The sequence below is a fragment of the Nicotiana tabacum genome, chromosome 5, assembly GCF_000715075.1.
Source record: "Nicotiana tabacum cultivar K326 chromosome 5, ASM71507v2, whole genome shotgun sequence".
NCBI classification, from domain to species: Eukaryota; Viridiplantae; Streptophyta; class Magnoliopsida; order Solanales; family Solanaceae; genus Nicotiana; species Nicotiana tabacum.
This window is the reverse complement of record NC_134084.1, coordinates 48854647-48867051: the sequence shown is the minus strand read 5'-3', so window position 1 is coordinate 48867051 and position 12405 is coordinate 48854647. Positions and strand designations below refer to the sequence as shown.

At 37.8% G+C, this 12405-nt stretch overlaps 1 protein-coding gene across 1 annotated transcript; it reads left to right on the top strand.

The window, feature by feature from the left end:
* The first annotated feature begins 7042 nt into the window (after positions 1 to 7042).
* Positions 7043 to 8854, top strand: LOC107819059 (uncharacterized). The gene is made up of 2 exons (XM_016645133.2): positions 7043 to 7428; positions 7758 to 8854. The coding sequence occupies exons 1-2, from the start codon at positions 7149 to 7151 to the stop codon at positions 8573 to 8575; spliced, it is 1098 nt and encodes a 365-aa protein (XP_016500619.1). The 5' UTR covers positions 7043 to 7148; the 3' UTR covers positions 8576 to 8854.
* The last annotated feature ends 3551 nt before the right edge of the window (positions 8855 to 12405 follow it).

The window sequence follows — 12405 nt, the reverse complement described above, 5'->3', positions numbered from 1 at the left end:
GTAGTGAAGATGGGGAACACTTTTTCCTGTGAGATAGTTGGAATTGGTGATATCAAAATACAAACAAATATCGGGAGTAAAATGATATTAAAGGATGTCCGTCATGTGACAGATCTTCGTCTAAACCTAATATCAGGTATAGATCTTGACAAACAGGGCTATGAAAGTTATTTCGGAAAAGGCACATGGAAATTGCTGAAAGGGGTTATGATTCTCGCTCGAGGACATATTTGTGGCAACTTATATAAAACTCATGTGAAGGTATGTTCAGACAGCCTCAATGTTATGGAAAAAGAGGCGTCTCAAAACCTGTGGCACCAGAGACTCGGTCACATGAGTGAAAAGGGGATATCAATACTAATGAAAAAGCAGCTTATCAGAATGGACAAGAATGCTGCTTTAGACCCTTGTAATCATTGCTTATTCGGAAAGCAACATAAAGTCTCTTTTACATTTTCTTCAACCAGAAAATCAGAGTTACTCAGTCTGGTACACTCTGATATTTGTGGTCCCATGGAGGAGAAGTCACTTGGCGGCAATAGGTATTTTCTGACTTTCATTGATGATGTTTCTCGAAAGGTGTGGGTGTACTTCTTAAAGACAAAGGACCAGGCTTTTGATTATTTCAAGATATTTCATGCCATGGTAGAGCGTGAAACGGGAAAGAAATTAAAATGCCTTCGCTCAGATAATGGAGGCGAGTATACTTCCAAGGAGTTCGATTCCTATTGCAAGAGACAAGGGATTTGACATGAAAAGACGGTCCCACGCGCCCCACAACACAATGGAGTAGCCGAGAGAATGAACCGGACAATTATGGAAAGAGTCAGAAGTATGATCAGTATGGCAAAGCTGCCTAAGCCATTCTGGGGAGAAGCTGTTCGCGCCGCCTGCTACCTAATCAACCGGTCACCATCAGCCCCGTTGAATTTTGAGGTTCCAGAGAAAATATGGTCTGGTAAGAATCCCTCATATTCTCACTTAAGGGTATTCGGTTGTTTAGCACATGCACATGTATCCAAGGAGCTCAGGAAGAAGCTTGATGGTAGAACTATACCATGTATCTTCATAGGCTATGGAGATGAAGAATTTGGGTATAGATTATGGGATCCAATACAGAAGACGGTGATCAGAAGTAGGGATGTTGTATTCCACGAAAACCAGACAATTGAAGACATTGAAAAGCCCACAATGTCTTATGAAAGAGGTTTCAGTGCCCAAAAAGTTGGTCCAGATCCACTACCATTGCAGTTTGACACAAATAGCATGGGGGAGCATGAAACAGTACCAGAAGCAGAATAGGAGGATGTTTGGCAGGGGGAGGCACAAACCCCTCAGGAAACTACAGAACCATCACAGGGGAACGATGACGGTACACATCCTGAAGCTAATAATCAACAACCTCGTCGATCTGAACGAGGTCAGATTCCATCAACTCGATACCCAGAAACCGAGTATATTCTACTTTCTGAAGATGGAGAACCAGAGAGTTTCCATGAAGCTATATCTCATAAGGATAAAGAAAAATGGCTGCAAGCAATGACCGAAGAGATGAACTCTTTACAGAAAAACAACACTTATGAGATTGTGAAACTTCCACAAGGAAAGAAGGTACTGAAGAGTAAATAGGTATTCAAGCTCAAGAAAGATGGCAGAGGAAAGGTGGTGAAGCACAAAGCCCAGTTAGTAGTCAAAGGATTCCTACAGAAAAAGGGAATTGACTTTGATGAAATATTTTCACCAGTTGTAAAATTGACTTCAATCCGCATCATCCTTGGATTGGTAGCCAGTTTGAATTTGGAGCTTGAACAAATGGATGTCAAGACAGCATTTCTTCATGGTGATCTAAATGAAGAAATCTACATGGAGCAGCCGGAAGGTTTTGAGGTTTCAGGAAAAGAAAACCTCGTCTATAAGCTTACGAAAAGTTTATATGGCCTAAAGCAAGCACCAAGGCAGTGGTACAAAAAGTTTGACTCATTCATGGTAAGTCAAGGATATAAAAGGACTGCTGCAGATCAGTGTGTTTACATTCAGAAATTTTCGGATGGCAATTTTGTTGTACTTCTACTTTATGTAGACGACATGTTGATCGTCGGACAAGATGCAACAAAAATTAGACAGTTGAAGAAAGAACTCTCTAAGTCCTTTGAAATGAAAGACTTAGGTCCAGCTCAACATATTTTGGGATTGCAGATAACTCGAGATAGGAGAAACAAGAAGTTATGGCTATCTCAAGAAAATTACATTGAACGGGTGATCAAACGGTTCAATATGAGTAATGCCAAACCGGTAGGTGCCCCTTTGACAAATCACTTCAAGTTGAGCAAGAGTTGTGCCCCTCATCCAAGAAAGAGATTGAGGAGATGTCTACAATTCCATATTCTTTAGTAGTTGGAAGTCTGATGTATGCCATGGTTTGCACGAGGCCAGATATCGCACATGCGGTAGGTGTGGTAAGTCGTTTTCTTTCTAACCCTGGAAGAAACATTGGGAGGCAGTTAAGTGGATTTTCAGGTATCTTAAAGGTACTTCAAAATCAAGTCTGTGCTTTGGGGGAGCTGATCCAGTCTTGGAAGGCTATACAGATTCAGATATGGCCGGAGATCCTGATGGAAGAAAATCAACCTCAGGATATGTTTATACTTTTGCAGGGGGAGCTGTGTCATGGCAGTCAAGATTGAAGAAGTGTGTTGCACTATCCACAACTGAAGCAGAGTATATTGCTGTAGCGGAAGCTGGAAAAGAAATGTTGTGGCTAAAGCGGTTTCTCCAAGAACTAGGGATAAATCAAACAGAGTATAAGATACATTGTGATAGTCAAAGTGCAATTGATTTAAGCAAAAACTCAATGTATCATTCTCGGACAAAGCACATCGACATTCGCTATCACTGGATACGCGAGGTGATGAATCAACAACTGTTGAAACTAGTGAAGATCCATACGAAGGAGAATCCAGCAGACATGTTAACAAAGGTGGTCACTCAAGAAAAGTTAGAGTTGTGCAGAGACATAGTTGGAATAACTTTCAAATAGTAGATGCGTTGGAATGCAGCTGAAGGGGGAGAATTGATAAGTTCAGCTGCTGCCAACTACCAATTCAAGAAGCCCACCATTTTTGAAGCCACCAACCCATTCTAGAAGCCACCATTGTTGAAGCCTCCATTGTTGAATGAAGAATTCAACCACCAACCACCTTCTTTAAGGCTATAAATAGAGCCTTATGTTTTACACAGAAAAATCAATCCAGAGAAATTGAAATACAATCCAGGAAGAGATTGTGAGAACAAAAAGAGAGTTTGGTGAGGTTTTTTTTGTAGAGAGAAATTCTTGGTGTAAATTCTCTGTAATTCTATTCTTGTGAAATAGAGTTGTTTTTCCTCCCAAATAATCTTCATATTGATCTGAGAATCACAACATGACCCTCATTAATCCCTGGTGGTGCACTCATTTTTTTAATCTCTCAAAGGAGTAAGCCTCAAAATTGAGAGCCTGCTCTAATAACAATTCTTCAAATTATGCACCACTTATAAACTAGAGGAGCGATGAATGGTGTATCGGCCAATTGAAATTTCTACTAGAATTTTATATTTTCCTCCGAACCTGTTTCTCAAACTGGTTCTTACAAATCTTGTAACTAATAAATACGAAAAATAAAGAAGACATGAATTTTATGTGAAAAACCTCGTTACTCAAGGCAGTAAATATCATGACCCAAATCTAAGATTTTCCTCAAAAACTTCACTCCAAATTTTTTTTAGAACCTAGGGGACTAAATGTAGTCACTCGACAACCAACAATCAAACTGATCTAGCTACTCACTCCAAACTAGATTCTTAGTTTAGAGCAAACGATTGTCACTCAAGGGTTCATAAAAGTAGCTTCAGATACAAGCAAAGTAAGATTATAACTCAAAGTACCTAATACATGATCAAGACAAAATAAACTAAAATCGAATCAATATCTGAAATTTGGTTCTTCAATTTGTCTTGCTCTTGGTTCTTGCAAAGTTGCTGCTCACAAGAAACTCACAGTTGTGTGTACGTGTGCAACCTATGCAAAAGACATATAAAGGAAATAAAGGAAGTAAAAGGACTTTCCTTCAATATTTTGAAGAAGTAAAATTTACTTCTATAACTACTTCCTTAAATCTTGGTCTAATCTCAACTCATGAAAATTTGCCAAGATATCCCTACCGTTATCACGTGGCTTGTCAGCATAGTACAAATACATCCTTGTCGGGCGCGAAAGTGAATCCCATTCTCGTTAGAACTCTGAGTTGTACAGAAACCACGAGTGGACCCAAGGTTTGAAACTCAGCAGGTAACAAATTTGTTGAGCATCAAAACTCGATTTCCAACGGGGATTATCTAGAGACCACACATACTTTTGTGGGAAAATAAGTCGAACCATATCGATGGCGGGTTATTGGATACCTAAACCAGATTGTAGTGCATATTTGAGGTAGCTAGCATACCTTATCGTATGGTGCTATAGTAGGTTGTCCTAATCGAATTAGTGGTTGGTCGAACGTTAACATGTATGCGTACTACTAGATGTAACCATCTAGAGGGAAAGCCTTCTTAAGTTTAGAATATGGTACCTGTTTTAATTGCTTTATGGGCACTTGAGTGCCAAACTGATAAAATGATAAGGTCTAAGGGCAAGATTATGTACTTGATTAAGCATTTTATGCTAGTTTTATCATGTTCACACTTCAAAGAAAAATTTTATACTCCCCGTTCTACTTTATGTGAACCTATTTCCTTTTTAATCCGTTCCAAAAAGAATGACCCATTTTTAAATTTGGAAACAATTTAGCTTAAACTTCCAATTTTGCCCTTAATTAGAAGCTTTTATAACCACACAAATACTCTGGACTAATTTTTGACTTGTTCAGGACCACAAATTTCAAAAGTCTTTCATTTTTTTTAAACTCCGTACCCACTCAAACAGGTTCATATAAATTGAAACGGATGAAGTATTAAACATGCATGTTTTCTGTAAAAATACTTAACCTAAGTTTTAGAGAAGATGGATAATATTCAGTGAGTTTTGCGCTTACTACCTCTCTCTACAAGTTAGAGACCCACTTCTATTCTTTTGCGGTTAGCCCATACTAGGCTCGGTTGCAGCATTTTTGTAATTTCCTTTCTTTGGACGCTTAACGGGTGCCAATTCATTTTGTATTATGAATTCTTTAGATTCTCTTGACATCCTTATGTTTTATGTAGAGTTTATGAGCTGTTTGTGATATATGTTACATGTGAGTACTTCTCATATAATGATGTCCATGGGCTATTTGTTGCATACGTGTTTTGTATTCTCTCGATATAAACTGCTGCATGATTGCATACAGGGCTGTCCGATATTCCATTTGCAAATGTTTCATCATATAGAGTCGCTCGAAACTCCATTATGTATTTTGTCCTCCTTTATTATGTTGAAGGTAGAGGTTCGCTTGACAAGCGCGAGGTTCTATTGAGTGCCGATCACGCCTCTCTAATTTTGAGTTGTGACAAAAAATATACCTAGATCCAGAATCCTTTCTCAGATATAAATTCTAATTTGAAAGTTATCACTCTGATATTTTTGTAAGAGAGTTTAAGTAAAAGTAAAAAAGTACTCAAAACCAATGCAAAAGTTCAATCTGCTGATAGCACATGAGCTAATGTGCTATTTTGATTTTCTATTATTTAACAGATCAAGACCCAATCAAAGTATAATATGGCACATTCCATGTGCTATCATAGTATTTTTATCACTCTCCCCTAATAATGAAAATTTTATCTGTATCAAAAAGAAAGTGTCAGAAACTCTTGAACTAATTCAACGCGGCAAGAACACTGTCTTCCATGATAAATTGATCTATAAAACCTTAAAATGACTTTGAAAAACATTATAAATAACAAGTACCATATAATTGATTCTGTTGCAAAATGAATCAGCTATAAGAAAATTTGATAAGAAACGAAGATCCAGGTTTATGCGGAGTTTGCTGATCAATGCGAATCCATACAAGTTACAAAGCAAACAATAGGAACATGCTCCCACTTCCTTTTGCTAGGAACATAATGAACCACACCGTCCCATGTGCTTCCTCCTTTAGTGCATATGTATACAACAATGCTAACCATTACTTCAACTCTCAAAATAAGCAAAATAAAAGAAAAGAAAAAAAGGATAAGAAAAAGGGGGAAAACATTCAGGGATTTTTGGTCCCAATTTTATATATTGTCCTTCCATTTCATCTTAATCTTTTTTTAATAGAAACTCTCTTCATTTCGTGTTATAATCACTAGACACAAAGTTTAAGAGAATTTTTTTCTTTAAAATATATTTAAAATACCCTAAAAATTTATAGCTTTAAATATGTCATGGCATTTCTATGGTTATAAAAATATGTTAGTATAGGTAAATAAAATGTCTAATGTAAGAAAGTAGCTTTTTATATAAAGGTATTAATTCTTTTTGGAATGTACTTAAAATTAAAAAATATCATATAAAATGAAACAAAATGACACTTTTCATTTATTAAAAGTTAGATGTGGCTAATGTTTGAAATTTAATGGCACTAAATTAATTTATCTTTTATTTAAATTTAATATTCAAAAGCTATACTAAAAAATACTATAAGTGGTAATTTTTCTCATATTAAAAGGAAAAAAATATCCCCAAATGTATTCCATTTGATGTGACACTCTTTGATTTTTTTTAAAAACCATACAATTTTATATCTGAAATTTTATATTTTACTCTTAATAAGAATATATTACAAGCTCAAAAATATTAAAACATATATTTAAGATTATAAGTGCTAAAGATATTTTTGCCACGTAGCAAATTTTTTTATTTTTTTTTATAACTCGTGTCCAGTCACATAAAATAAAATAAAATAAAATAAAGGGAGCACATGTTAAAAGTTAGACATGAAGTTGACTTGGTTTGAATATGTGTCAATCATCTTACTACGAAGAAAATGTGTATATAACAGTTCTGTTCATATCCCTTCCACTTTCATATTCTTCGTTGTCACAAAGACTTTGGAGAGAGGAAACACCATCGCTTCTGCTTTTTTTATTATTAGCAGCTTTGCTTATAGAGAGAAAAGCTAAAGAAAATCACAGCTTTCCATTTTAGTAGAGAGATGGGACTCACAGGAGCGTTCTTGGTGACTCTCATTATAGTGGCCGTTGCCTTTCCCGCTAATGGCTGCTCGCCGGAGGACATAGCGGCATTGCTAGATTTCAAGGCAGCTCTTAACGAGCCTTACTTGGGCATCTTCAACACTTGGACAGGCACCAATTGCTCGGACTGGTATGGAATAAGTTGTGATCCCATTACACTACGAGTTGCCAATATTGTCCTCCGAGGCGAATCCGAAGATCCAATTTTCGAGAAAGCCGGACGTTCTGGTTACATGACAGGTAGAAACGGATTTAGAATTTAAATTTAATAGATTTACGATTCTGAAGTGCTTTAACATTATTGAAATCGCCACTTAATGTTTACACTATTTTTGTTTCATTGGTTCGATTCGTCTATTTAATTTCAAGAAATTTAGATGTTCTAGATACACGATAGGTATATAACTGACCTATAGTTTAAATTTAGCTATTATTCATGGTTATGAGATCTTTGAAAATACAAGTACACTATTTACTTAATACTTACAGTATTTCTCTATTTTTCACATTCATATTTATTGTACGTGCCAAATATTATTTACTGTATTTTCTAACACTACAGATGACAGGTTCTCTCTCTCCATCTCTCTGCAAGCTTGACATGCTCACAACTCTTGTTGTTGCTGATTGGAAGGACATCAGTGGTGAGATTCCAACTTGCCTCGCTTCGCTTCAAAACCTTCGTATTCTTGACCTCATTGGAAACAAAATCTCTGGAGACATTCCATCAGACATTGGTCAATTGAATGAACTCACAATCCTTAACCTTGGTGAAAATCAAATTTCTGGCTCTATTCCTCCTTCTATTGTCAGCCTAGGAAAATTAATCCACCTCGATCTCAGCACCAATATGCTCACTGGAGAAATCCCATCGGATATTGGAAAAATGAGCATGCTGAGCCGAGCAATAATGAACAATAACCAAATTTCTGGTTCCATCCCGACTTCAATAGCAAAACTTTACCGGCTAGTCGATCTGGATTTATCAACGAACCAAATTTCCGGTTCAATACCGGCTGAGTTAGGTTCCATGCCGATTCTCACAGTTCTAAACTTAGACAGCAACCAGATCTCGGGTTCAATCCCTACGAATCTACTTACTAGCTCCGGATTAAATATTCTCAACTTAAGTCGAAATTCTTTAGAGGGAATTTTACCTGATATTTTTGTTCCAACAACGTATTTTACACACCTGGATTTATCGTACAACAACCTTGGAGGTTCGATTCCTAAAACGTTGTCATCTGCTAAGTACGTTGGACATTTGGATTTGAGCAACAACCACCTTTGTGGATCTATTCCTGAAGGATCTTTTTTCAACTCCCTGGAGGCTTCATCCTTCTCTAACAACGATTGTTTGTGTGGATCGCCTTTACTTTCATGTTAATATTTTTTTGATTTTTCTGTTTTGAGATTTTATTGTTTTTATTAATTAACCTGAATGATGGTTGATTACACATGATTGGTTTTTGTATTAGGGTTTTGTCACACCTCCTTTTTGCGCGCCCCACCCCGAGGGGTAAGATGCGCGGGTGGAGTTTTTCCAATTTAAGTGACGATATTCGAAATGGGATTATTTATTTAATTCAGAGTCGCCACCTGGGAAAGGTTTGGTTTTTGGTGTCCCAAGTCACCGGTTTATCTTGAATCCCAAATCGAGGAAATTTTCGACTTTTCCAAATGAAGTCTGCGAACCAGAAATTCTAAGTAAGGAATTCTGTTGACCCGAGGGAAGGTGTTAGGCATCCTCGAATCCCGTGGTTCTAGCACGGTCGCTTAAATTGTTATAATGGCTAAGTATCTGATTTAAATACAGGTTGTGACTTATGTGCTTTTATTAAGTTTAAACCGCTTTTATTATTATCATTTATTTTTATAGAATTGCAACGTCGTGAAAATGCACCTCAAACCACATCACAGTCAATGCGCCCGTAGTTGTTAACACATTTCGACTCCGTCGAGATTTGGATTCGGGTCACATCAATGTGCACCCAAGTTTAACAGTGTAATTTATTAAGGGCGCCTAAGGGGGTCTAGTGCGTTATTATTTGTGGAAGGCCATGAAATTTATTAAATGGCCTATCCTGAATTCTAGATAATTATCAAGGTTATTTATTGAGGACCCCGCGATTTTCATCTCATTTGGCGAGGCTCGTCTCATTTTTTAGAAGGAACATCCTAAAGCGATTACATTTCTAATGTGTTTATCTCTTAAAAAAAATAGAAGAAAAGATGCGTGCTATTTTTACTATGTGTTTGGCCCAAATCCAGATTTTTAGCTAATCATCCAATTAATTATTTACGGGATGAAGAAACATTGTACCTCATGTAAACATGCTTTGAACTTGATAAAAGAAACGTATATGGGATTGATGAAATGCTATGACTGTTACAAGAGCTCCTTAACTTTAACTTATTCAGACAAGATTAATTAAGATTGCTTGTTAAGAAATGCGACTAATGGTATTTTACTCATCCTATAAACTGCTTCACGCAAACTGAAACTCAAGAGTTTGAAACTGTATTGTCTTTAGCTAGATCTTAAACAATCATTTGCCCCTACATATTCAAAACATGCTGAAATGGCGATTTTGAGTTAGCAATTGTATTAAAATGGCTGCACATTTCATGGATTGTATTTACATCTTATGTACTACCAAACGAATAAAATGTCACAGCTCCAGATGGGCATAAACTTTAATTAAGTACAACCTTACTAATGTGTCTCTATTAGGCTAACAGACCAAGAAACTGCATATCTTAACAACATTAAAAAAGGCAATTCGTAAGCAATACAACAGGTGATTATAACTCCTTCAAATCTTTTGATTCATGCTTTCATTGTTACATCAAATGCGAGTCTTAGTATGTACCTGGATATTGGATACAACAGGAGAAGCAAGGGGTCAGTAGGGCAATAGAAGCGATACCAAACAACAGCAGTAACAGCAGGTGCCAAATAGAACAGAAATCCCAGTGCAAGAGGCCAATAAAGCCAATGGAGGAGAGGCAGAATGAGACAAATTCCCAGTAGTAATGGAGTCAGAGAATCAAGCAATCCAATTCCAGGGGAAGCCAACAACACAAATCCAAACAATAGACTTAACTGACACTTGAAGGAAAACAGGACTAACTTGGACAGTTTGAACAAAATGAGAATCGAACAAACAGTAGGGAGAAGACAATTCCTGATTTTTGTGATATCTCTTTCCCTATCTCCTTTCTTTTCAAGTTCTAATATCAGTCCTCAATTTGAAATCTATTTGGTTTATCAAAGAGAAAACTTTTCCAGTTTCTGTTTTCAGAATTTGAAACTTTCAGATGTTCCCTCTCATTGTCTCTCTCTATCTCTGTATGCTTTTTCTGTGTATCTCTATCAACTCTCTCTTTCAAAACTCCTCACAGTGTGTGTATTTTTCTTTTTCAGTTCTGATTCTCTCTTCTATCTATGCCCTCTCTGACCTCTATTATCAGATGGTCCTCCTCCCTCTCTCTCTCTCTCTGTGTGTATGTCTATCTCCAGAACTTCAACTCTCCTCCCTCTCCCTGTATATCAGATGGCCTCCCCTTTTATAAGCCTCCACATCAAAACTTTTACAGCCTGTTAGATTAATCAGATACCCCTCCCATGTGCCCATTACTTTTCAGTTTCCACTCAACTATTTAAGTATTAATCCCATGACATTCCCTTAGCAGGCTTTAACTTTTTTACTTTATTATCTAAAAGCAAGTATGGGCAGTAAAATATATCTGACAGCATATACTGTCAGATTGTTTAAAACTTAAAAGCTTCTTAATGCAGAAAAACAGGCTGTGCACAAGGCACATGAGGTGCACCAATGCACATGCTGTGCACGAGTGCACATGCCTTCCAATTCAGGATTTAAACATAAACAATCCCTTTTTACATTGACTGGTCCAAATCAACAGCTATAGGTAAACGAAACTGGTTCTGAATTGATTTCAACAAATGTTCAACAGAAGCAAATCGATTTACTATGCTCAGACAGTTGAAATTAATTGACGACACATGTCGACTCGACTATATTAGTATTAACATACACAATCGTAGCCAAAAATCAGACATTTAAACAGTATTGATACATGGTTCGTATTATACTGACTAAGCAGGAATACATTCGAGGAGTCAACTAGTCAGTCCAAAACTCGAAAATCAGCTACTTGCACAAACAAATACATAATGCCTTATCAGAATAGGAGGGGGGAATTTAGACAAACAAACAGAGGTTCAGGCGAAGTAGTTGAAGCACAGTTTGATAGAGGTTAAGGACATAAACAGCAAACGAACAGACCCTTACAACAATCAAACAAACCAAAACAACTAAGAAAAGAAAGAAAACTCACCTTAAACCGCAAAAAGATCAAAACCTTAACTCAGACTTGGTCAAGCCTTTCTTAAGGCTGAACGGACTTTAAACGAAGTGTTTCTCAGGCGAGAAACACTTGGATTAAAGTCCATTAGACCTTAACCTCGTTGGTTCGAACGGATATGGACCAGTGACGAAGAACCCACAAATTCCAAAACTCAGATCTGGGATTCATGCTTCCCTGATCAGATTCGGACCAAACCAAGTATGGTTTGGTCACGAGGGGGGTCTGGGGAGTGTCTGGTATGAAACTGGGGTTGGTTGGGTTAGATCGAGTTTTGACTCGAATCTTCGAATGAAGATTCGAGGACCTAGGGGGTGATTCGAACCATGGGGTTGGTAGATTTGGGTTCAGGATGGCATGAGGGTCCTATGGTGTTCAGGGGAAGGTCACCGGCATCCATGCCGCCGGCTTTCGTGGTGAAGGGTACAGGGGCGGCTCTAGGGTTTGGGTGTTGTGGTGAAGACGACGAAGGCTGGGGTTTGGATAGGGGGGGGCAGGGTAGTGTTATGCGCTTATATAGTTAGTGGGCAAGTGGATCCTGGCCGTTGGATGAGACGAGATGAAGGGCCAGGATCCTTCGGCTAACAGGGAACGACGTCGTTTCAAGGGTAAGGGGTTGGGGTCGGTCCGGGTGTAAATGGGTCGGGTTTGTTGATGGGTTATGGGGATTGATCTTGGCCGTTGATCACTCTGAGATCAACGGCCCAGATCAGGCACGACTCAAACGACGTCGTTTGGACGTCCTGGGCATCAGGTGACCTGGGCTGGGCAGGCCTGGGTCTTGGGCTGTTTGTTTGGGCCAATTTTGTTAAAATTGGCCCAAGT